The 27,343-nt window shown below is 43.8% G+C and overlaps 1 protein-coding gene across 1 annotated transcript; it reads right to left on the reverse strand.

Annotated features, from left to right (window-relative positions):
• Positions 1-593: 593 nt before the first annotated feature.
• LOC120921760 (alpha-1,4-N-acetylglucosaminyltransferase-like) lies at positions 594-23,892 on the reverse strand. Its single transcript, XM_040334281.1, has 2 exons — positions 23,288-23,892; positions 594-1,899 (listed from the first exon to the last, which is right to left on the reverse strand). The coding sequence occupies exons 1-2, from the start codon at positions 23,813-23,815 to the stop codon at positions 1,312-1,314; spliced, it is 1,116 nt and encodes a 371-aa protein (XP_040190215.1). The 5' UTR covers positions 23,816-23,892; the 3' UTR covers positions 594-1,311.
• Between the last annotated feature and the right edge of the window lie 3,451 nt (positions 23,893-27,343).

A 27,343-nucleotide genomic window follows, 5' to 3' on the forward strand; every position in this document is an offset into this window, starting at 1 on the left:
GCTAATGAGTAGTTAACATTCCTAGGAAAGTGAGATCATTTGAAAAGTAACTCTAAGCAAAACACTCCACAAATAAAGGTTCTCAATATCTCTGACACTAAGGCCCCATACACACCATAGAATCTATCCGCAGATAAATCCCATCAAATGGGTTTCTGCGGATAGATTCTATGGTGTGTACACTCCGTCGGATATTTATCCGCGGATAAATCTCCCCTGGGATGGATTTCCAGCAGATGGATATTTGCTGACATGCTCAACAAATCCATCTGCTGGAATCCATTCCAACGGATGGATCCGCTCGTCTGTACAGACTTACCGGATCCATCCGTCCAAAGGCAATGATTTGACGCATGCGTGGAATTCCTTATATGACAGCGTCGCGCCCGTCGCCGCGTCATAATAGCGGCGACGGCGCGACACGTCATCGGCAGAGGATTTCAGCGCGGATTTCAATGCGATGGTGTGTACACGCCATCGCATAGAAATCTTCTGAAATCCTCGAGAGGATTTATCCGCGGATACGGTCCGCTGGACCGTATCTGCGGATAAATCCTCTCGTGTGTATGGGGCCTTAGGATCTCACATTTGTAAGAATAATAATATACAGTATATGTATTAAACGGGTTTATATATAAATTACTAATATATTGTTAAGATATTAGAAAGAAACAATTAAGATATATATATAATTCCACCGGAATTGTGAATAAGCCCTTTGGTCTCATTATACAAAGATGACCCTACACAGCCTGTACTAATCTCCCCTTTTCTACAGATGTCAAACCTTCAAATTCATGGTCTGGGATAAAGATACAGAAAAACAATGCCTTCTTGTAAGGCAGAAAACCGCTGTAGAGATTTTGGATTTGATTTTAACCTCTTAGAGAGAAAATAAGATCTAAAATGCCTTTAGTATTGTTCATATATATATGAATAGGAAAAATATGAAAAATACATAATATGCATAATATAAAGGCCTATATGTATATTCTTTTAACGCAAAATGTTCTGACAGCATTAGCAAGAGCAATCAGAAAGCAGCATGCAGAGGGATCATACTCAACCAGTTGTTATGAGGTGGAAGATTAAGAGATGGTAGATAAAGGTAAGTATTGCCCGTTGTTAAAGAGAGAGAGATTTGTGCTAGAGTGGTGGTGGGGAGGGTGGTAAGAAAAAATATTTTTCACCAAGGTGTACTTGTGATTTGCATATTTATATCACTAACACATGAAAAGACAGGGGTAGATGTCTCCTTCCATTTGCAAGTAGGAGTCGTTTGTAAGTTGGATGTTTGAAAGTAGGGGCTCTTTATAATGAGGTCCCATTTCTAGCTAATTCCGCATATACCAAAGGGCAATTCTTTTGGTAGAGATGCTCCACCAGTGTATTACTTCCAGGGACCATTGCCCTATGATCCCCTCGATTTGCATAATTCCAAAGGTGCAGAGCATAACAAGTGTCAAAGGTCGGTTCTTTGTCCCAGACCTCATAGTACCGTTTAAATGATCCCGGTTCAATAGGATAAAAATGTCCAGGATTCAAGATAGTGATATTGCCACACATAAAATCCTCTTTACCAGTAAAGGAAGCCATACTACAAAACTGATTTCGAATACGAGTAAACAAAAGTGGCCCTTGGTAGCCCCAAATTTCACCATGATAATTTTTAACAAAGTCTTCCATACATTTCCAGATGAACTCATGTTGGGAAGAGAAACCCAGAACAGCATTGCTGGAATACTGCTTTGACTCTGCAGCCAGAAAGTTGTGATGTGGGTTGGGTCGAAGTGATATGAAATCAGTGTCCATGTAAATGCCACCATATTTCCAAAGCAAAGCTAGTCTGCAGGCATCAGAACTGACGTGGGCCCAGTAGATTTCTTTTGCTGGATTAACCTGCAAGTAAAATTGAGAGCCAATTAGAAATAAGTAAAAATAAATAGATAAATAACAGTTTTCCAGTAATTTAAATATATTCACAGACAATTTTTTTTTTATCTTTGCACTTTTTAGTTGTAACCAAGTTCATCCCCTCATTTGTTTTTAACTGCTTGCCGACCGTCGCACGACGATATACGTCGGCAGAATAGCACGGCTGCGCAAAAGGACGTATATATATATATATATATATATACATCCCCTTTAAGAAGTGGCATTGTGGATGCGTGCCCGCCCGATGCGAGCTCCGTGACTCCGCCCATGGACTCAATGGGAGAAGTCCTTTAAGAAAAAAAAATTAAAATTCCACCCCCGTAATCCTTCTACGAGTCCGACCCGCCGCTACGAACGATACCGCCTCCATAGGGGGCACCCGGCCGAATGACGCGTGAGCCGTCTGACAGCTCATAAGTAACTGAGGGCAGGGCCACCCGTGATGTGGATGGGTGACCCTGTCCCCTCTAACGCAATGGGGTTTCCGGCAGCTTCCCCGTAGTGTCACGGGTGACCGCACCCCCTCAGATGCAACGGGGGTTTCTTGTGATGCGTCAGAGGGGGTTGGGGGCACCTGTCCACATCATGGGTGGCCCCGCCCTCGGGTACTTAAGAGCTGTCAGATGGCTCGCACATCATCATTCAGCTGGGTGCCTCCTGTGGAGGCGGTACTGTTTGTAGCGGCAGGTCGGACTCATAGAAGGATAACGGCGTTGGAATTTTTTTTATTAAAGGACTTGTCCCGAGCTGTGTGTGTTTTTTTTTTACTTTTTTGTCACTTGCGTCAGGGGGACGCCTTCTCGTCCCCCCTCTTTTCCTGCAGCCTGCAAGGTTGCATGCTTGGATAAGGGTCTGGTATGGATTTTTGCGGGGAACCCCACGCCATTTGTTTAATTTTTTCCCGGGGTTCCCCATAAAATCCATACCAGGCCTGAAGGGTCTGGTATGGATTTTGAGGGGTCCCCCACACATTTTTTTTTGGTTTGGGGGGGCCAAAGGGCCTGGCAATGGACTAGGGGGGAACCCATGTCGTTTTTTTTAAGACTTTTATCTGTATTGCCGGGATCCGACAATTCTCTATAGCCGCGAGTAGTTTTAACCACTTAAAGGGTCACTAAAGGAAAAAAAATGTTTTGCTGAAATGACTGTTTACAGGGTATAGAGACATAATAGTTGGAGGTTCACCCGGAAATGTACATTTTTAACATTAGATTCATGCTCATTTTGTCAAGGGGAATCGGGTAGTTTTTTTTTAAATCAAAGCTGTACTTACCGTTTTAGAGAGCGATCTTCTCCGCCGCTTCCAGGTATGGGCTGCGGGACTGGGCGTTCCTATTTGATTGACAGTCTTCCGAGAGGCTTCCGACGGTCGCATCCATCGCGTCACGATTTTCCGAAAGTAGCCAAACGTCGGTGCGCAGGCGCCGTATAGAGCCGCACCGACGTTCGGCTTCTTTCGGCTACTCGTGACGTGATAGATGCGACCATCGGAAGCCTGTCGGAAGACTGTCAATTAAATAGGAATGCCCAGTCCTGAAGACCCATACCCGGAAGCGGCGGAGAAGATCGCTCTCTAAAGCGGTAAGTACAGCTTCGATTTTAAAACAACTAGCCGATTCTCCTAGATAAAATGAGCATCAATCTAAGGTTAAAAAAAAAAATTTGGGTGAACTCCCGCTTTAACTGATTCCTTTTAAACACCATTAAAAATAGATAAAAATCAATCATATAATGTACCTGTAGTTTCGTTTTTGTATTTATTTTAGTTTTAGCATGTTATCCTGCCTCTGTGCTGGACAGTGCCATAGAGCAGTATTGGTTTGAAAACTAAACTAAAATCTCCCAGTACTGTGGTGATCAGAAAACAGACAACCGGGAAGTGTCCAGAACAGAGGAGATTTACAGCAACATCAGAGCAAAAAAGAACAATGAGGACATGAAACCAGGACTGCAGTAAGGTAAAGGAAGCTATTTAGCTAAAAAAAAAAATCCTTTAGTGACCCTTTAAGGACCTTGGCTGTTTTTCAGATTTGGTGTTTACAAGACTAAAACAGTTTTTTTTTCTAGAAAATTACTTGAAACCCCCAAACATTATATATATTTTTTCTAACACCCTAGAGAATAAAATGGCGGTCATTGCAATACTTTTTGTCACACCGTATTTGCGCAGCGGTCTTACAAGCGCACTTTTTTTAATTAAAAAATAAGACAGTTTAACAGTAAAGTTAGCCCATTTTTTTTATATATTGTGAAAGATAATGTTACGCCGAGTAAAATGATCACGCTTACAAATTGCGCCCGCTCGTGGCATGGCATCAAACTTTTACCCTTAAAAATCTCGATAGGCGACGTTTAAAAAATTCTACAGGTTGCATTTTTTGAGTTACAGAGTAGGTCTAGGGCTATAATTATTGCTCTCGCTCTCACGATAGCGGCGATACCTCACTTGTGTCGTTTGAACACCGTTTTCATATGCGGGCGCTACTCGCGTATGCGTTCGCTTCTGCGCACGAGCTCGTCGGGACGGGGCGCTTTAAAATTTTTTATTTTTTTTCTTATTTATTTTTATTTATTTTATTATTTTTTACACTGGAAAAAAAATGATCACTTTTATTCCTATTACAAGGAATGTAAACATCCCTTGTAATAGAAAAAAGCATGACAGGTCCTCTTAAATATGAGATCTGGGGTCAAAAAGACCTCAGATCTCATAATTAGACTAAAATGCAAAAAAAAAAAAACATTTGAAACTGTCATTTTTTTAAATGACAAAAAAAAAATGTTTCTTTAAGAGGCTGGGCGGGACTGACGTTTTGTCATCATTTCCGCCCAGCAGAGCTATGGGGACGGGCGAAGGAGATTTTTCCTTCAGTCTCGTCCCCAGTCACCAGCCGAACGGTCCCGATCGCCTCCGCCGCTACCGACGGCTACGGTAAGCGGCGGAGGGCATGGGAGAGCGGCGGGAGGGGGGGCCCTCTCCCGCCACCGATAACGGCGATCTCGTGGCGAATCCGCCACGGAGACCGCCGTTATCGTTAACAGAACCGCGCACACTAAAGATCGATACCTCGGTTGTGGCAGCAGCTGCTGCCGTTACCGAGATATCAATCTTTAAAGTTAGGGCGTATAAAGACGTACGGCGGTTTGGAAGTGGTTAAATGCGGTACATGTCAGTGTATATACAATTTATATATATTGGAATTTTTTTGCGCTTACCCTCTACCAAAAAAAAGTATGTGTTAAAAGATGCTGCTACTTATAAAAGTCTTTTTTTTTCTCAAACAAAGGTTTTTATTGAGCAAATGTAAAAAACAGCTTACAAAACTCCAGAGCGTAATCACACTTAAAATCACAAGGGAGAGTACACATATAACATGTCACTACATCCAAAGCCACACATTATTGTAAATTCCCCTGCAACCATCGCCCACACCCCCCCCCCCACCCCACCCCTGGGGGAATGTACAAGTATCCAGGAACCCGTCGGTCGCAGATCTAGAATAACCTCTCGTACACAAGATCTATCGGGGCTAGCCCCAGAACATCAAGCCACTGGGCCCACAGCTTTTCATATTTGCAGCTGGTCCCTCTTCTCTGATACACCACCTTCTCCAACCTCAAAGTGACTCCTGTCTGCTTAATCCATTCCTGCACTGTAGGTGGTTCAGTGTCCTTCCAGTGTCTCAGTATCACTAAGCGAGCCTGGAACAGGACCCTGCCTATAGCCTGTCTAGGGATATCCTCCACTTCAGAGGCCTTCAGTAATCCCCAGCAGGAAGACAAACCTTGGGTTCCAAGGGAACTTGTGTCTGGAAGGCCCTGTTAATAGTGTCAACCACCCCCGTCCAGTACAGATGGAGCTTCGGGCAGCGCCACAAAAGGTGGATGAGATCACCATGGTCCCTGCAGCACCTGGTGCAGCAGGGGTCTACCCCCAATCCCATTCGTGCCAGCCTGGCTGGCGTATAATGGACCCGTAAGAGGATGTAGAGTTGCGACAGTCTGTGTGCCACATTCAGGGAGCACTTGGGGACCGCCTGCAAGGCTTCCTCCCACTGCTCATCCTCGAACGCTCCCACATCCCGTTCCCATCGCGCCACCGCCTTAAGAGGGGTACCCAATAGGAAGAGGTTTAACAACATAGCATAGCAACTGGATATGAACCCCTTGTAGTTGGACACTTCGGACCGGAAGTTAAAGACTGGTGCCGCGTCCATGGACCATATATCAGCCTCTCTCCGAGCATCAAATGTGTGTTTGAGTTGTAGGTAATAAAAGTGCATGGACGCTGGAAGTTGGAAGTCTGCCCTGAGCTCAGTGAAGGACCTCAACTGGCCCGCTCTAAGTGATAAGAGGGATATCCCATACTGTTTCCACTTCAGATCGTACGGTAGTTTAGCTATTTCCCGGTAGTATAAGTTATCCCATATGGGGCTGTATTTAGTAAAACCTGTCACCCCCTGCATCATCCTAACCTTATTCCAGATCTTCTGCATGAGTACATATGTGGGGAACCATTTGTTAGATTTCGCATACCGCAAGGCCACCAGGCCCTCCATCACCTCTCCCCCGGTCGTGAATCTGAGCAGCCGAACCGAGGGATCCCTCAGATTCAGCTGCAGATACTGTTGGGGTTCTACCACCCTCGCAATGTGCTGCACCTGAGAGGCCAAATAGTAGAGCCAGGGATTGGGTAATGCCAATCCGCCAGCCTCTTTCGGACACTGCAGTTGCTCAAGTTTAACCCTAGGGGGCTTTGTGAGCCAAATTAGAGAGCGGAAAATAGAACTAATGACTCTAAACTTTTTCAGAGGGATGCAATATGTATAGTAATTGTGGCATAAGGATCATCTTTATCAGGTTCACCCTCCCAACCAGTGACAGTTTGAAATTACTCCATACCTTGACCCGGTCCCAACAACGATTAATCAAGGGGGTGAGATTTAGGCTGACATAGTCCAGCGGGCATGCGGTAACCTGGATACCAAGGTACCGAAAGGATTCAGAGACTGGGATGTCCTGTATAGTACTTATGGGCAGGAGAGGCCGTCGATCAAGCAGAAGGAGAGATTAATTAATGGTCAGACCCGAGTATTCGCTGAACCGTCGGACCACAGTCATGGCCTCCGTTAGCGACTCGGCAGGGTCTCCCAGAAGCAACATGGTATCGTCCGCGTATAACATGATCTTCTCGTGCAGGTCTCCATAATGGAATCCCTGAACCAAAGGATCTGTCCGAATCATGGCCGGCAGAGGCTCAATGGCCAGGGCAAAGAGGAGGGGAGACAGTGCGCATCCCTGCCGCGTACCCCTGTGTAGATTAAAAGTGCGAGACACCCTCCCACCCTCCCTTATCGCCGCTACCGGGGATGAGTATAGGAGCTGGACCCAAGTAATGAATCCATCTCCAAACCCAAATTTCCACATCACTGCCCAGAGATATTCCCATTCGACGCTGTCAAACGCTTGTGGGCATCGAGAGACAGCAAGGCTCTGTCCCCCATGTTATCCGCCTGAGATTGCATTTTGAGAAAGAGTCTCCTCAAGTTTATAGCCGTCGATTTCTGCGGCATAAACCCTGATTGGTCAGAGTGTATGATAGTGGAAATGGCCCCATTCAGTCTGACCGCCAGGACCTTGGCGAGAATCTTTACATCATTTTGTAAAAGGGAAATTGGTCTGTAGGACCCCGGGTCGAGCGGGTCTTTGTCGGGTTTCAAAATCAGGACAATGTTAGCCCTGGTCATAGATATGGGAAGAGTGCCCTTCTCCCTTGCGGCATTAAACACCTTCAGGAGGTGTGGAAGTATCAGTTCCCCATACTGCTTGTATATTTCCACAGGAAGACCATCGTCTCCGGGGGCCTTTGAGTTAGGGAACAGGCTGGTCGCCATCTGCAATTCACCCAGAGTCAACGGGGCACTTATAAAAGTCTAAATACACTACTCACTACATATACCGAAATAACATATAAGTGCACAACTTATAAATATTCAAATTAAACTTAATAATATCAAAGAACAATATTTATATTGAGTTCATATGGAAAAAAACTTGAGTGAATAACTGAAAAAAGTGAATAAAAAAATATAGCAAAAAATCCTTCTACAAAAGACGAGCATTTGTACAGGAGTCCTAGGAGTGAAATATCCTTCATGGTAGATATCTGTGCAAGCGAGTTTGATCTCTATAACTGGAAATCCAACCCTTCTGGTAAGAAGTGCATATTGCATGTGGGATGGAACACTTTGAAGCACTGCAATTAAGACCTTGTACACACGGACGGACTGTCCAATGAAAACGGTCCGCCGGACCATTTTCATCGGACATGTCCGCTGCCGGATTTTGGTCTGATGGTTGTACACACCATCAAACCAAAATCCCCGCGTACAGGATACGCGGTGACGTGGCCGCGCCGTCGCCGCGACGATGACGCGGCAACGTGCGCGACCCTGGAAGGTCAATGGTTCCACACATGCGTCAAATCACTTCGACGCATGCGAGGGCTTTCAGCCGAGCGGACATGTCCGGTAAGTCGTACAGACGACCGAACATGTCCGACGGACAGGCTTCCAGCGGATATGTTTCTTAGCATGCTAAGAAACCTTTGTCCGCTGGAAACCTGTCCGATCCGCCGGAAAATTGTCCGGTCGGACATACAGACGACCGAACATGTCCGCTGAAACTGGTCTGCGGACCAGTTTCAGCAGACATGTTCGGTCGTGTGTACGAGGCCTAAGAATCACCCTTTTTTCACCTATTCTAACACAGTTTATAGGACTCTTTTCTGCTAATATTTCTCATATATATATATACCGTATTTATCGCGGTATAACGCGCTCCCGCGTATACCGCGCACCCCTAATGTTGCCCCGAATCCTGTGGAAAAAAGTTTTTTGTACTTACACTTTTGGTGTCTTGCGTGGCGTCCATCGGCGGCCTTGTCGGGTCTGGCATCCGTTTGCGGCTTCGGGTGTCCTCTTCGTCGTGTACGGGTCCTTCTGTGGCTTCCGGGGGTCCTCTTTGTCGGGTCCGGGGTCCGTCTGCGGCTTCGGGTGTCCTCTTCGTCGGGTCCGGCGTCCTTTTGCGGCGTCCTCGCGTCCTCCCCACTCGTTTCCCGCGCCAAGTTTGAATACTGCGCCGACATATACCAAGCGCAGTACACTCGTGTATCGTCGGGCAGGCTCGGCAACTCTCGCGCTGACGTCCTGTATGCTCAGGACGTCAGCGCGAGAAGTGCCGAGACTGCCCAAAGATACACGAGTGTACTGCGCTCGGTATATGCCGGCGCAGTGTTCAAACTCGTGGCTGGGAAAGCGGGTATTGGCGTATACCGTTTAAACAACATCAAAAATAGTGATCAGATAAATATAAAATTAAGACTCTGATAATGACACAAAGAGAAATCCATAAAGTGCATCAGTGAAAAAAAGTCCAAAGGTGCTCCAAATAATGAAGTGACTATTCGTGATAAACATCAGAAACGGTGATCAACAGGAAGGTTCCTCCACCACTAACTACAGATGGCCCCTCACCTCAGCCATTCGACCATGGCTAGGTCACAAAGCTTTTGAAAAACCTCCAAGGCAAGTACAGGACACTTCCAAGTTAAAAAGGTGTACAGCAGGCAGCAGGCAGCAGACGGCTCAGCACTCCCAAAGACCACGGAGAATTTATATAAAACAAAAAGGGGACAAACTAGTGCTCTCTGTCTTTAAACTGGATTTAATGAATGAAAAAAATCTAAATAAACTCACATAAAACAACACTCAGAGCCGAGTGTAGAGCGTGGCAGCACAGCACGGAGCTCCAGGGCTTCCGGATCTAACACAGCTCACACGTCAGCGTGACCTCCTGGCCGTCCAATTGTAAATGGAATTGATTCCGTTACGTCCCGTTTGGGACAATACCTGGATGTTTTTTTGCAGCCTTTGGTACATAAGGTACCTGCTTATCTTCGGGATACAAAGCAAATTATTCAGATCCTGAACTCTATTCCCTGTACAGAGAGTACTATATTGGTAACTGCCGATGTAGGCTCTTTGTATACCATAATTGGGCATGATGCAGCTCTGGCGTCAGTGGCATGGGCATTAGAGTCCACTGATTTGAATCCTGAACATATTAGTTTTCTTCTAGATAGTTTGAGATTTTGTTTATTGAAGAATTATTTTTGGTTCAATAAGGATTTTTTCCTACAGCAGCGAGGAGTTGCGATGGGAGCTCGTTTTGCTCCCAGTGTGGCCAATTTATTTATGGCCCACTGGGAGCGGGATGTAGTCTTCCACGATACACCGCCTCAGCTCCTCTGCTATCGCAGATATATAGACGATCTAGTGATGGTCTGGGAGGGTGATATGCCCTCATTGGAGATTTTTATGGCTAAATTAAACTCCAATGATAAGGGTATTGTCCTAACTTGGACTGTTTCCCCTGAACAGGTAATCTTCCTAGATCTTGAGATCTTCAAATCTGGATCCAAGTTGGCTACCAGGAATCACTTTAAGGCTGTAGATCGAAATGGGTATATCCCTTTAACAAGCTGCCATCATAGATTGTGGCTATGTAATATTCCTCGTGGCCAGTTCGTCAGACTTCGTAGGAATTGTGCTTTGGATTCCGATTATGCTGTACAGTCTGAGGAATTGGCCACTAGATTTGTATCTAAAGGTTATTCTAGGTCTTCAGTGAAGCAGGAGATGGAAAAGGTCAAAAACCTAGATAGGAATCTGATTATTATGGATAAACCTTCTACGGCTGAAATGGATAGATCCAATTACAAAATGTTGTTGGATTATAACATCCAACACAAAAAGTTTGAAAGGATTGTGGCCAAGCATTGGCCTGTCTTAAAGGGAGATGTGGTCCTGGGTCCGGTTCTTCCAGAACGTCCACAGTTCGTGTATAGGAAGGCCCCTTCACTTAGGGATCGGTTGGCTCCAGGGGTGATAGATCCACCAGTCATCCCGAGACCCAAACTTTTTAATTTTTTATCTGGTTTTTATGCCTGTGGCAGATGCGCAACCTGTAAACATGCCAAACGTAATATCAAGAAACGTAAGTCCTTTATTTCCAATATTACCGGAATGGAATATCCAATCAAGCAATTAATTACCTGCTCGACTACGGGCGTGGTTTATATGCTTGAATGCCAGTGTGGATTGCAATATGTCGGGCGTACCTCGCGTGAGTTGCATGTGAGGGTTGGAGAACATATTAGCAATATTCGACGTGGCATTAGGACTCATAGTGTTTCTAAGCATTTTAGAGAATGCCATGGCAGAGATCCCAAAGGCCTTAAATTTTGGGGCATTGAAAAGGTCACCAAACATTGGAGAGGAGGACATTACATACGACAGCTTAGCCGTCGTGAATCTTTTTGGATTTATGAAACCAAGGTTTCGGCTCCATTAGGCCTCAATGTTGAGTTTGACCTTAATTGTTTTATCTCTAAGGCCCCGTACTCACGACCAAACATGTCTGCTGAAACTGGTCCGCGGACCAGTTTCAGCGGACATGTTCGTTCGTGTGTAGGCAGTAACGTACAGAATTCCAGCAAACAATCGTCGGCCAGACCGTTTTCCAACGAACAACTGTTTCCTGGTCTTGCTTTAAAACAGTCTGCTGGAATCGTGTCCGTCAGACATGTTCGGTCGTCTGTACACAAAAGCAGCGTACAAAAACCCCGCGCATGCTCAGTCCAAATGAGGAGACGGGAGCGCTCGTTCAGGTAAAACTCGCGTTTGTTTGGGATATGGCACATTCGTCATTAGAAACCTTTTATTCTAGCAAGAGAACAATGTCTTAAAAAGGCGCACTAAACCACATTTTCAAGCCTCGTTTTATTAATTCTTCTCTTGCTAGAATAACCCCGTTCTCTTGCTGATGCAATTTCAATAGAGTTGTCCCATACTGAAATGTCACATTTCTTGCTTGTGATGTAATCCTTTAATAATGTTTTCTATGCCAGACGTGTGTTTTGGTTGGTGGTCCTCCATAATTTTTAGTAGTCATTTTTGTAAAGGAATGTGCATTTTTTTATTTTTTTTTGTTGTTTCTAGTTATGTCACCATTTAAAAAATTTTTTTTTTACATGTTTTTTTTTATTTTTTTTTTATTTTTATTTTTTTGGTGTTTCATTAGAGAATATTAAACCATGTTGGCACACCAAATGTCCCCCCCCCCAAGGAGTGTGTCCTTTGTAAATTACCCATTGTATATTTATTAAAGGTTTGCTGCCTAATAATCCCCACAGTATAACAAACAATAGACATGTTTTCAAATGAAAGCAAAAAGCCTTTTATTCAGGCAAATGTCATCACAAAAAATAAAAAGAACGGCAGCACTAGAATAGATAGCAAACTATATGCAAACTTGCATTTCCAACATGGTGAAGGATAAACTTCCAAGCCTCAGGAGCCAAACACAAAAATATGAAGCAGCAGCACACGAACAAAGGAACCCAAACTGTGGTAGTACAAACAAGATGTCCTTTATGTGGAAGGAAATGGAAGGCAGAAAATCAACGTTTCCTCCTCTTTCCAGCCTTCCCTCCAGGCAGCCTTCCAGCGGATCGAACACGGGGTCTTGCAGGTGGGGTCGATGTGGCAGCAGGAGGATGGTGTTCCGCAAGCCGGGCCGGGTCACATAGCCCAGTGTCTGGGGTCAGCAGGCCCCTCTGCATCCACCAAAGGACCTGGTTCATCAGGGCCTTTGCCAGTCTTCTCTGGTCCTCCTCCCCTTCATTTAAATCATGGGCCAATGAGGCACTGAAGGCCTCTGTGGGGTTGAGGGGGGCCCTCATGATGGCGCTTGCCTCCTGGATCATGCGGAGGCTTGCCTCCTCCACAGGCCTCAACTGCCTCCTTCGGCCTGATGGCCTCACCTGGGGGGGAGAAGACTGGCTGGTGGTGGTTCTCCTGGCCGGGTGGACCTGCTGCAGGCCACTGGGCCCAGCCTCCTCCTGGCTGCCACTGACCCCGGCCTCCTCCTGGCTGCCACTGACCCCGGCCTCCTCCTGGCTGACAGACACCTGAGGATCTGCCACCTCCTGGCTGATCTCTTCTTCCTGTGTGGAAAAAAAATGACATTTTTTACAATTTCGCTAAATAAAACCACACTCATTTTCATGTTTTTCGTTTAGTATTTTCTGTTCATTATTACTTGAATACACTCTACTTCTGACCCCTGCAGTTGTCATCTCTGACACCTATTTGTCTGAACACCTTTTTTTTTGCTTTTTCCCAGCTTGGTTTTTTTTTTACAATATCTAATCATTAATCCACCAAGAATTATTTACGCCAGAAATATAGAGGAAACTACTATACCTCCTCATCGAAGGGTGGCAGATCTGCATCTCTGTCAGCCAGGCCCTCTTCCTCCGACTCTGCAGGGCTGTGGTAATCTGGGGAAGGTCCGCTGGAAGGTAGCATGGAGGAAAGGTTGGAAGAAAGACTCGACATCGTTTTCCTGCCTTCCATTTCGTCCCGCAAAAAAGCCATCTGTTTATAATACCACAGTTTGGGTTCCTTTGCTTGTCTTGCTGCTGCTCCCGATTTTTTGCTTTTATTAGCTTTGTATGCTCTCCTGTATGTGCTCCTGAGGTTGGCAAGTTTATCCTTCACCATGTTGGCAGTGCATCCTGGCACCCAAGTTTGCATATAATTTGCTAGCTCTTCTAGTGCTGCCGCTCGTACCTCTTTATTGCAATATAAAGAGTGCTTGGAATTCCACAGGATGGGCGTCTCCTGATATTTTTGGAGTAAGGCCTCTATAGATTCCTTGGTTTGTAGGAGGTCCATTGTAATTTTTCCAAAATTATATTTCTTTTTGAGTCTAGATTACAAAAACATAAACCACAGAAAAATAAATATTCCAAAGGATCAGCGTTGACCTTGATCTATAATATGTGTCTTCAAATTTATTACCTATATCTAATTACAAACACAGTCTCTCTTGTTTAAACAATGATTGGCAGCTCGGCCGCATTGCTTGTACCAAACATTGATTTGCTAGATGCAGAGCCATTGTTCACATTGCAGTAAATATTTTTAATATAGAAAAATAAACAATGCTTACAAATGACAGTTTTCATCTAGGCACTCTTTCATGTGTAAATCTCATGCCCCTGACAATGGATGACATAAAAGACACTTCCTAATGACCTCTGTACAACCAACACTTGAACAATACTTTGCCTGATCTGAATACACCATTCAAAAACTTGTCAATGAGGTACAGCATTGTTCACATCTCTATTTTGTGAGGTGTCCAAAAGCATTTGGAAACCAAAATAACATTGTGGTACCCCATAGACAGAATAGCTTAAAAAGGGTGCAACCAACAGCCCAAACCCCCATCCCATGTGTCTACATTTTCAAGGCCTCTGCTGATCACATTTTTAATTTCCTTACCTTCCTGTCTCTCGCTCCTCGTTTCTCACGCTCGCCTAATTACCGCGTAAGATGCGTAATCACGGCGTAAACCTTTTAAACACTCCGCGTATTTATTAAACCCCGCCCTCGTCACCTTTGCGAGGCCCCTAATCAATGAGTTTAGGAAATATGGCGTTAACTGTGTATGTTCTGGATGCGCTCGAAGATTCTCCGCGTAACCGACGTAAACACGTTGTTTGCATTCTCTACACTCCACGTATGTATTAAACGCCGCCCTCTTCTCCGCCCATGGCGTAAGAATTCATCTTTTCCACGCCCATAATCTCTGTGGGAAAGGAAAGATGGCGATGTCACACGAGCGGGCACGATGCTCTCATGCCACAAGTGAAGGGACAGAGGCAGGGACGTCCCGATCAAGGCAAAGAAGATATAAAGCCACTAATATGCGGTTCCAGGAAATGGTGGAGTTAGTTTACATCATGCGAAAGAAGGACTATGATGGTGAATTAGGGCCATACAAGACCCCTAACCGCCGAAAGGCACATATTATGGACAAGGTGGCGAGGAGAATGCAGAGGATGTTTGGGATCACCAGGTCCAAGGAACAGCTGAGGAAACGATGGTCAGACTTAAAATTGAGGGAGCCACATCAGATGAAGAAAATACTTAAAATTCTGCGTAAAAGTAAGTAAATATATATTGGGGTTGGGGGGGGGGGGTGATTGTCTGCAATAATGTGTTGCCATGTATATTTCACCATCTGCCTCCTTGGCCTGCTTGTAATTTTAAAGACATGTTGTCATTTATTTTTTAGGACATAAATAACTACATATTTACAAATAGTGTTCTTAGTAAACAACGTAACATCACATAGTTTCTCAGAAAGGCTCGGTTATTCCAGGAACAACACACCTGGACATGGCTCACTGGCCAAAAACTTTGTTTGTAAACATTGTGTAAAAGCTAGTTCTAGAAAAAAAAAGTATGAGAATGGGAAAGGCAAACAGGATTCATTCTAAAAACAGTGGTAATAAAGCAGATGTTTTCACATCTGCAATGCAGAGCACCTGTGTCTCCCCAAATCAAAAATGGGTTTTGGTAGGGTCTCCCAGAAATACAGTTTAGGGGGGACATCCATGTGTGTCACTTTGCTAAAAAGGGGCAGGATCAGAGCTTGCCATATAGAAGTAATTGCAAAATGTAGGTTTGGTGAAAGATAAAAGTAACTAAATGAAAGCATCTTCTAAGCAATGTGTGCGATTTCTGCTCTCCAATATCTGTGTGCTGATGAGTCTACATTTTTTTTGGTTTATTTCAGGGGAAAGAAGTCGCCAGCATTTGGAGGAGGCAGAGAGGGCCAGACAAGGCCAAAATCTTCCATCTCAACATGTGGAGGAGGAGGAGGATGTGGAAGGAGAAGAGGATGTGGAAGGAGAAGAGGATGTGGAAGGAGAAGAGGATGTGGAAGGAGAAGAGGATGTGGAAGGAGAGGAGGATGTGGAAGGAGAGGAGGATGTGGAAGGAGAGGAGGAAGGAAGAAAGGAGGAAGGAAGAGAGGAGGAAGAAGTAATTTTGGACTTAGAAGTTATAGCAGATGAAGGGCAAGTGGCGGAAGAACAATTTGGCGAATTGAAAGAAGGTGGATTGATGGATGAAGGAGGAGTCCAAGATGATGGGGAAGTGGTGGAAGAAGGAGGAGTGATAGAAGATGATGGGGAGGTGGTGGAAGAAGGAGGAGTGATAGAAGATGTCGAAGAGGTGGAAAGGAGAAGCCCATCAGGTCAGTGTCACCCTAGCTTGATTCAAAAAAACATATGTAGATAGGCCTCATCGAAAAATAATGTTGTAAATGCCATTTTTAATTTTTTTTTTAGGGGAGGAGGATGGTGTGCCAATATTTTCACGTGCAAGTGCTGCTATAATTATTCAGCAGGTAATGGAGTGCAGCACTGAAATGCACAATATGCGTGAAAGGATGGTTGTCATGGAAGAGAATTTAACAAATGTCCTTTTGGAATGCTGCACGGAAATGGACAATATGCGGCAAAGAATGATGGTCATCGAATCTAATTTTAAAAACATTATTGACATGATGGGCCGTGTCAAAGACTGAAACACCCCCCGCCCATCCCCCGCCCCCACAAACATTTTTACAGTTTGAATAATGAATACGCCAAAATTTGAAGATACACACACAGTGTGCCAACATGTGCTATCTGCCATCACAGAATATCTAATGTCTGTGCTTTGTGGGTCCAACCCCCTCCTCCATCCTCAAGTAGTTGAGAGGAAGGGTTTGCTCCCACAGAACACAGACATTGATCACCCATGATGTCAGATAGCACATGTGGCCATTTGTCTGTTGAACCAATGACATTTGGCGAGTTTGCACTGAATGTGTGTATCTTCCAATTTTGGCGTGTTCCAGTGTGAAAGCACACCATGACTGACTGCTGTTGTGAGTTTTTATATTTTTGGAATTGGATTTTGTTACTTTTTGACCATGTTGAACATTTTGGGATACTATAAAGTTTAGACCATAAAGAATAAACAACGCCAAAAAATTTAAAATATATATATATAGAATTATAAATCTCTCTAATCACTGAATTTAGTGAAGTAGAGATTTGACTCCAAAATCTCACCTAAAAATTTACTTTTAGAAAAACACACCAAAAACAAAAAAAATGTTTAAAAAATTATTGTTTTTTGTGCATAAAAAATATGCCCAAAAAAAATAATTAAGGCGGTAAACACCCCACCAAAAATATTCTATATATATATATATATATATATATATGTAAACAATAAATCTAACTATATTTGATAAAAAAAAAAGTGAACTTGTTAATAAATGTATAATCTGCATAATATTTTTGGTTGAATTACCTGAAAAAAAAAAAAATATAAAAAAATTTTGTAGACTCCTAAGTACAAAAGCAGGGAGTAATGAAAAAACTATAAAATAATTTTTGGGGTCATGAACAAGCAAAAATTAAAATACTTGACCTCAAAATTTACAAATGGAGTTGCTTCTTATTTCTAGACTCAATACCCTGTTTGTAGATGAGTGAATACTGTGCAAAATGTGGTTAGTTACTAAAAGTGGAGAAATCAATTATGCATTACAATTGAAGAAGTTAGTTAGAGAACCAGGAAGACAGAAAAAGAGAAAAAGCATTAATGACAAACAACTGTATAAAGTCCAATGGTCTAATTATTTATTATTTTTTAGAATATTCCTTTCTTTGGGGGCCGAATTAGAAAGAAATATGATCTGGCATAGCAATGGCCCCCCGACCCATGAAGTACTCAACATATTTGTCGCGTACCTCACGAGCTGATTGGGGGGCCAAGCCAGCGCGACCAGTGTCCAGCCCGGGAAGGGGATCTGAGGGTAGTCTTGCCTCAGAACCGATGTCGGGTAGGTACGTCTGGGAGTGCCTGCGTAAAAAGTTGTGCAAAATGCAGCAGGCAAATACAACGGTGTCCAATTTATATTCCGCCAGATGTATCGATGTCCTGAACAGGCGGAACCGGTTGGTGAGTATCCCAAAGGCATTCTCGACTACCCTCCGAGCCCTGCCCAACCGAAAATTAAACACACTCCTCTCTGAGGTGAGGGTCCTCTGGGGAAAAGGCCGCATGAGGTGAGGACCAAGCCCGAAAGCCTCGTCCGCTAGGAACACAAACGGAAGTCCTTCCACATTATCTTCATCTGGTGGCAATGCCAGACCACCAGCTTGGAGACGATCATAGAAATCAGTCCGTGCGAACACTCCCCCATCAGACATCCGGACGTTCTTCCCCACGTCCACATATAGAAACTCATACTGTGCCGACACCACCGCCATCAACACAATACTATGATAACCCTTGTAATTATAATAGTAGGACCCCGAGCGGGGTGGGGGCACAATGCGGACGTGTTTCCCATCTATTGCTCCACCGCAGTTTGGAAAATCCCACCGCTGGGCAAATTGGGAAGCCACAGACTGCCATTCCTGTGGTGTGGAGGGTAGCTGTGGGGACAAACAAAAAAAGAGATTTAGTACTTTGGAACAAAAACATCCTACAAGCATCCTTGTGACACTTCACAGTATTAAAATTGCATTAGAAAAATGTGCATGGAGAATTTGGGAAATGAAATATATAGGGCCACTTCATTAAGAGACTCCACAGCCCTCTGATGGGGACAATAAAAGTTTGAAGGGGGGGGGGGGGACACAAAAAACAAAAAGTCCTGTTTTAAAAAATGGCAAGGTGGGTTTGTCCCTAGGATAGCATGCTGGACAGGTTAATATTGGGTAAGGGACAAATATGCAGGTAGGCCAAGAATAAAACATGTAAAGCTTATATCAACATGCATAGGGAGAAAAGGTAACGTTAGTTAAACACACAGCATATCTGGGAAAATAAAAATAAAGTTAGTTGGCCACATTATTACAGCCAGGAAACTTACCTTAATATACTCCTCATGCATAACTTTGATGATGGCAGCACACGTGTCCGGTATGATGACCCCAAGCGCCTGCGGAGAGATGCCTGTCGAGAACTTGAGGTCCTGCAGGCTCCTCCCAGTCGCCAGGTACCGCAACGTGGCAATAAGCCTCTGCTCGGCCGTGATGGCTTGGCGCATCACAGTGTCCTGCCTCGTGATATAGGGGGACAGAAGTTCCAGCAGACTGTTGAATACGGGGTCCGTCATGCGGAGAAAATTCCTAAAGTCATTAGGATTATTCTCCTGGAGTTCCCTAAGCAGAGGCATATGTGAGAACTGGTCACGCTGGCGCAACCAATTCTTGGTCCAGAAACGCCTCCGCCCCCTGTTTCTGGCCAAAGTACTGGACAAATGAACATATCCAGCAGCCATCCCATAAACAGCACCAACTCGCGAAAATTGACGCTGCTGCTCCATCATGGCTTCAAACCGGCCGGCTGGTCAGTCAAGAACACACTGAAACAGAAAGCACTCGCAAATCCAGCACTACCTGCGACAAACGCGTGACAAACAGATACGAGCGCACAGGATGCAACTGCTAAAGCAGAAACAACCTGCTAGCCTATAGCCGAATGACAACTACGTTACCGCAAGCACACGCACTGAACCCGTGAATACACGCTGTCAAAGCCTGGAGACCGAGAAGCGCGAATCAGCTCTAACCAAACCTTCACTAACACGAGCAAACCCGTAACTAGCAAAAGAGGAACAGAGGGCGGCGCCATTAACTTTGGTCTTCCCCTTTATAGTGACGTCGTACGTAGTTTACGTGCACGCGTTCCGGTACGACGGGAATTTGGTCCGCTGGTGTGTACACGCCAGCGGAACAAAACACAAATCAGCCTTGTACGCCGGAAACTGTCGGGCAGACAGTTTCCAGCGCACAGATCCGGTCGTGAGTACAAGGCCTGACCGTTAATTTTTATTATTCAGTAATTTTTATTATTCAGTAATTTTTATTATTCAGTAATTTTTATTATTCAGTATTTGGGGAATTTTTTAATTTTTAGTAATTTTTTAGTATTTTTATCCTTTTTAATAATCTTAATAATATTTAACAACATATACCTTTATCTTTTACATTTTCATATGACTAGATTTTGTACACATTATTGTAATTATATATACCTATTGCAGACTTGTTCTGTATAAAAAGGGATTAAAATTGAATTTATCTCTTATGGTTTTATATAAAATGTTTTTAATATGTTGTAAATTATACTGGATTTATCTGCTAATTTTAGTAGTATCCTTTTACTGTAATGGTGAGGCGATCGTGGTTGACGTCACGTTTTAAATAATTTTTCTAAATTATTTTATCCATGTTTTTTAAACCTGCTGGCCCTTCTTTAATTAGGTGGACCGTTTTTTCCTGTGCATTATGCTACCGCATATTAGTTGCCTTTTTATTAATTGGCCACTAGATGGCGCAGGTTAGCAGGAATTGGTGTGTTGCGATGGCAACCACACACTATATATGACGCCGCGGGACGTTCACGTTAGCCTCTCTACCCCACGCTGAGGAAGTTCCGCCCATAGGAACGTAACGCGTACGAGGGGGAGGAGCTTCGTGACGTCACCCGCGCTCGCCGACCCAACGCTGACGTGTGAGCTGTGTTAGATCCGGAAGCCCTGGAGCTCCGTGCTGTGCTGCCACGCTCTACACTCGGCTCTGAGTGTTGTTTTATGTGAGTTTATTTTGATTTTTTTCATTCATTAAATCCAGTTTAAAGACAGAGAGCACTAGTTTGTCCCCTTTTTGTTTTATATAAATTCTCCGTGGTCTTTGGGAGTGCTGAGCCGTCTGCTGCCTGCTGCCTGCTGTACACCTTTTTAACTTGGAAGTGTCCTGTACTTGCCTTGGAGGTTTTTCAAAAGCTTTGTGACCTAGCCATGGTCGAATGGCTGAGGTGAGGGGCCATCTGTAGTTAGTGGTGGAGGAACCTTCCTGTTGATCACCGTTTCTGATGTTTATCACGAATAGTCACTTCATTATTTGGAGCACCTTTGGACTTTTTTTCACTGATGCACTTTATGGATTTCTCTTTGTGTCATTATCAGAGTCTTAATTTTATATTTATCTGATCACTATTTTTGATGTTGTTTAAATGGTTATGTCTTTGCGCTGCACTTTATTACCATTGATCACTATTGGGATTTCTATTTGAATTTATCCTTCAGTGCTGGCTTGCAATTTTTTAGGTTTATTTAGTTTAATTTTTCCAGCGCGGAATTTCTTCATTATTATTGGCGTATACCGCACACCCACGATTTTGCCCTGATTTTCAGGGCAAAATAGTGCGCGGTATACGCCGATAAATACGGTATATATATATATAATATTCACTTTAATTCAGTTATTCACTCAAGTTGTTTTGTATGGACTCAATATGAATATTGTTCTTTGATATTATTACGTTTGATTTGAATATTTATAGGTTGCGCATTTATATATTTTTCTGTATATATACAATTTATGGTCTATGCATCTATTAAAATAAATGCAACTATGAACTCCCCTTAAATTTGTAAGCAGTGAATCTGAGAATCAAAATCATTCTCTTCTCTATAGATCAGGGGTGTCCAACTTGCAGCCCAGGCAGGTTGCCCAACACAAAATCATAGGCTTAGTTGAAAATGTTTATTTTTGTTTGGGGGGGGGGGGGTTGTAAAAAATGAGTTTCTCTTGGTGAACACATACAGGCTAAGAAACCTTTTTAGAGGTCTCTTTACTGGACTTTTATATGTTTTATTTTCCCAGAGAAAAATATCCCACTTTTCACAGTCACACCTCATTCATGTCATCAGAATCAGAATGCACATATATTTGTGATCATCTCTATTAGGCCGCGTACACACGAAGGTCCGTTTCATCGGTCCAAACCAATGGTGTGTGGGCCCCATCGGTCAGTTATCCTTCGGTCAAAAATTGTAGAACTTGCTTTAAAATTGAACCGATGGACGCCTAACCGATAGGTCAAAACCGACGGTTAGTATGCAAAAGCATCGGTTAAAAACCCGCGCATGCTCAGAATCAAGTCGACGCATGCTTGAAAGCATTGAACTTCATTTTTCTGAGCACGTCGTTGTGTTTTACGTCACCGCGTTGGACTCGATCGTTTTTCTTAACTGATGGTGTGTAGGCACATGAGACCATCAGTCAGCTTCATCGGTTAACCGATGAGAACGCTCCTTCGGACCATTCTCATTGGATGGACTGATCGTGTGTGCAGGGCTTTAGAATGAAGGGCATGAAGGGCAAAATTAGAACCAGAATATCTGATGAGCTTGAGAATTCATTGAGAATTTCCACCACATCCACAAAACCAGATATTGATGTGTTTTCGTTTATCAAAAGCATTGCCAAATATCGCACTCCTTTTATGTTGCCCTCTTTTACTTTTGTGATAAAAAATATTATAAAAAAATGAAGTTTTATTACTCAGATGGGTATATTTATCTATATCAGTGATTGTGAACTTGTGATCTGCCCGACTTTTCTGCACATCAGCTCTCCTTATTGTTTTTTTATTAAGAATAGTAGGTCCAGTTAAAACTTTTTTGAAACACGGACATACCTACAGTCGCCGAATGGATTAGCCGTGTTGACAAAACGGCCGAAATGGAAAAACTCATTCACCAAGCCAAAGAAAACCCCACTAAATTTCAAACCACATGGTCATGTTGGACGAATTTTAAACTAACTACAAGCCCAGGCAACACCCAGATCAACACTTGACTTCTTACATACGGAGGGATAACCAACCCTATTGGGTCATGCACGCAATCCACCACCCCCTGTCATACCCACTTACCCAATATTTCTCTCCAACCTGATACACCACAATGAGGCCACAGGTCTGAGGTCCACACCACCCACCCTACAAGGTGCTTTGCACCTTCCTGACTTGCAAAGGTCCTATCTATAACCACCCAGATTTGGGAAGAAATCCATTACATAGGGGCCATTGCCTGACTACACACAAACCCCACGTGAGCCAAAGACTTAATGCATCTCATTGCCCCCCTGCCCGCTCACAGATAGTTCCCTTTAGGGATGTGCGGGTTCTGGGGTGGCTGGTTAGGGTTTGTCTCTATATAACTTGTATTGCCTCGTTGGTACATAAAAATACAGGAAAGCCCTCATACCACAGTAGGCTTGGAGATATTGGAGTCTCACCCATTTACAATTGTCCCCCTATACAGTTACAGTTGTCCTTAGGGACGCAAATGAGTCTACTCAGAGCGTTACAAACACAAACGTTACGTGTATAAGTATTTACAACATACAAGTACTTTGTTTCACTGCTTTATTATTACTGCTTTGTTGTACAATATCGACTCATTGTACCTGCAACAATGTAACCTGGCTATTCATGCTTCTGTTATTGTAAAAAAAACTATAAACATATAAAATATTATCCATTCAGTAGAAACAATGTTCTAAACAACTGACCTTTTGGTACCAGGAGAGAAGTGGTGTGTCCGATAAAATCACCTCCATTTGCAGGGGAAAGAAGTAGACATTCGGAAGAGATGAAAATACTGAAAGGTGTTTCTTTTGAACTTCCTCTGCATTTATTTCAGTCAGTCCTTTCATGAAAAACACCACAGATCTGGTAGGATAGTGGTGAGCTGCGGACTCAATGGCACACAGCACCAGTGATGTTGGCGGCAATTTATCGGTAGTCTCCAAATATATGATAGACTCACCGCCGTTTAAAACATCAGAGGGGCTTAAATCTTTTTCTGCAGGTTCATAATTGTTCTGGGGCGGTACCAATTTTGACTTTAAAGTTTTGATGATATAATTTTCAGAGAAAAAAGATACAGGGTACAAAGATGTATTTTTAAAGTTGGCTTTGTATAAGAAACCAACGGCTAACAAAAGAAGGAGGAAGATCACTATCTTCTGTGTTTTTTTCATTGTTGTAAAGTATGCTTGGCAGTCTGCAAAAGAAAACACGTTTATTCTTCTGCTCATAAACGTAAAAGATGATTACAAATTGTTTGTATGTACATAGTTGTTATAGAATATGTGCTGTCCAAAGAGTCTCTCTATAGCCAACACTTAAGAGATGGATAAAGTGGAAAAGGATCAGAACCTCTTTTAGGCCTTGTACACACAATCAGACAGAAATCCGCGCGTACACGATATGCGGTGACATGGCCGCATGGTGCGCGGCCCTGGAAGGTCAATGCTTCCCCGCATGCGTCGAATCACTTTGACGCATGCGAGGGATGGCGGCCGAGCGGACATGTATGGTGAGTCTGTACAGACGACTGAACATGTCCGACGGACAGGCTTCCAGCGGACATGTTTCTTAGCATGCTAAGGCCTCGTACACACGGACGGACAGTCCGCTGAAAACGGTCCGTTTTCAGCGGACATGTCCGCCCGCAGATTTCTGTCTGATGGTTGTACACACCATCAGACCATCAGACAGAAATCCGCGCGTAAACAATACACGGGGACGTGACGATGACGCGGCAACGTGGGCGGCCCTGGAAGTTCAAAGCTTACACGCATGCGTCCAATCAGTACGACGCATGCGAGGGATGGCGGTCGGTCGGAAGTGTCCGGTGAGTCTGTACAGACGACAGAACACGTCTGACGGACAGGTTTCCAGCGGACTGGTTTCCTAGCATGCTAAGAAATTTTTGTCCGCTGGAAACTTTCCGATCCGCCGGACAATTGTCTGGTCGGGCCTACACACTACCAGATCTGTCCGCTGAAACTGGTCCGTCCGACCAGTTTCAGCAGACAGATCCGGTCGTGTGTACGGGGCCTAAGAAATTTTTGTCCGCTGGAAAACGGTCGGCTGGACAAATGTCCGCTGGAAACCTGTCCGGTCGGCCGTACACACGACCGAACATGTCAGCTGAAACTGGTCTGCGGACCAGTTTCAGCAGACATGTTCGGTCGTGTGTACGGGGCCTTAGATTTTACTGCTATTTACGGATCCATTAGAAAGATTTTTCCATATTTAGAGCCCATTCACACAGGGGTGACTCGTCAGGGGCGACTCGTCAGGGGCGACAGCCACCTGACAAGTCACGTCCCGCTTTGTTCAATAGAACCGTTCTAATAGGAGTGACGCAAGTCACTCCGACTTAGAAAAAGGTTCTTGTACAACTTTGGGGGCAACTCGGGGCGACTTGCATTGACTTCTATACAGAAGTCATTTTGCAAGTCGCCTCTGAAGTCGTCTTCAGGTCGCCTTGCCGAGTCAGCCCCAAAGTCGTGCCGCCCCTGTGTGAACCGGCTCTTACTGTCCCTGGCAACCTTTTAACCAGACAGAACGTGAGGGATCTCTCAAACTGCAACACAGGCAGAAGTAAAAAAAAAATTAATTAGTTAGGTAGGGTGTAGGTACTTCCTGGCTGCTTCACATGGTGGAACCTCCAGCTAGTGGTCTACAGTAACATGTTCTCCATGTCTGCACTTGCAATGGGTTCTTAACCCATTTTGCCTACTGTTCGGTGGGAGATGTGCATCAAATATTGAAAATAATTGAAAAAACGTGCTAGGGTCTTTAAGTATACGTGAGTAACAGCAGCAACTAAACCATGTGATAGATCACCACAGTCCCAAATCCATCATAGCAAAAAAAGCCACGCTCACTAAAAATAAAATGAACAAACCTCAATATACATTAAAAAAAAAAAAAAATTGCGCCAGCCTGATGATATAACATTCAAGTTCTTTTTAAACCACAGAAAATGAATCAATGGTAGAAGTCCATGCGATGTAACACTGAAAAACTGGAACAGACAACACCCGGTGCACTGATGATAAAGTGATCCACCACCACACAGACTGAGGCTTACCAGAGATAAACCAATCAACAGCGTTAATAATGGGCTCAGCAGATATCCAGAGTGTAACCCCAAGCCAGGATAAGATGTGCAGCATAGATCATAACAATCATATATCCACGGAGGGATGAAACAACGCAGACAAATCCTCTTAGGCTTTTCCGCAAACTCATCACCATGTCATATAAGAAGAAAACTTCACATAGTGTATTACGTCCAAATGACAAATTTATTAAAAGGTAAAAACCTACTTACAGCGATGAAGCTAAAACAGGCGTGTAAAAACAGATGCCGGCCGGCATAAACAGGAGCCCTTCCTCCTCGTGAGAACGCGGTGACGTCACTGCACGCCGTTGATCCAGACGCATTTCGTCATAAAATGACGTTTTCAATTTCCCCATTGAAAACGTCATTTTATGACGAAACGCGCCTGGAAAGTGAGAAAGTGAAATAGCTATTATTTCCACTTTTACAGTCAATTCTGTGAATTAGTATTCTATATTGATGTTTCTCCTTGTGGGATATACTTGCATGCTTTCTTAGAACTTGAGGATGGGGGTTTATCTTCCTGCCCCAGAAGGAACAATAGTCAAAGCTGATGTCCCATCTGTTTAGTATTTTATAGATCAGCTAATCAGGATAAAATCAATGGGAAGTGTCAATAGGAATGCATGATGGGTGGAACGGGGCAGGTAAGGTTGTAATTAAAGGTGAAATCAATCATTCTGTCCAGGATTTAGCCTCATATAATGTGATTCAGAGGTGCAGTGTCTCCATTAAACGTTGACTTTAAAACCCAATTCACCAAAACATCCAGAAATGTCAGTACAGAGTTATCAGACTGGTTACAATGAAACTCTTCCCTAGGGTGGCACCCCTCCCTGCCAGCTGGCATCACACTAATGAAAAGTTCCTAAATGATTCAGGTCTAAAACTTTTCAGTGGTGTGTGATGCCAGCTGGCAGGGAGGGGTGCCACCCCAGGGAAAAGTTTAATTGTAACCAGTCTGATAACTCTGTACTGACATGTCTGGAGGTTTTTCTCTGAAAATAGGGGGGGGGGGAGGAAACGGGACTTTAAATGAATCATGTCGCTGTGAACAAACTAAAAAGGGAGTTGTGACGGTATTGCAATGATATCCCCTTCAAATATTCCCTTCTTCCATAAAGAACATCACCCAATATTCCACGAGGAGGAACATTCCTGGAATCGCCCCAATAAGCCACACATGAGTCAGCGCTTACTGCTGGAACAAGACAGTTTAATGGCAGCTTGCTGCTGGTATATATACAGTTTACAAGCTAAATCCTCAATCAAGGAACAATGAAATCTCCACCCCCTTTTCACACACAGTGGGGGCTCTCATACAGATTATAGGCAGACACTTCGGAGTCGACCCTGAAAACATTTCTTTAGATAATGACATCAGTGACGTTAATTACTAGTTGTACCGAATACATTATCTAGACAGCTTGGCCCCACATACAGAAGAGGTAATTACCACAATGAAGCAATCAGAATAATTAACATGAGCCACTTCTAATCACAGTAAACAGTAAACACAGGGCTTCTTCACACACACAATAGATTATCCTTTGAAATAGGACTGGCTGAGGAAGGGTCATTACCATATCAACAGCTTGTTAGCAGAGGAGTGAGTCACACCTGAAATCACCTGTTACCTCTAACACAC

This window comes from Rana temporaria (genome assembly GCF_905171775.1).
Source record: "Rana temporaria chromosome 4 unlocalized genomic scaffold, aRanTem1.1 chr4g, whole genome shotgun sequence".
Taxonomy (NCBI): Eukaryota; Metazoa; Chordata; class Amphibia; order Anura; family Ranidae; genus Rana; species Rana temporaria.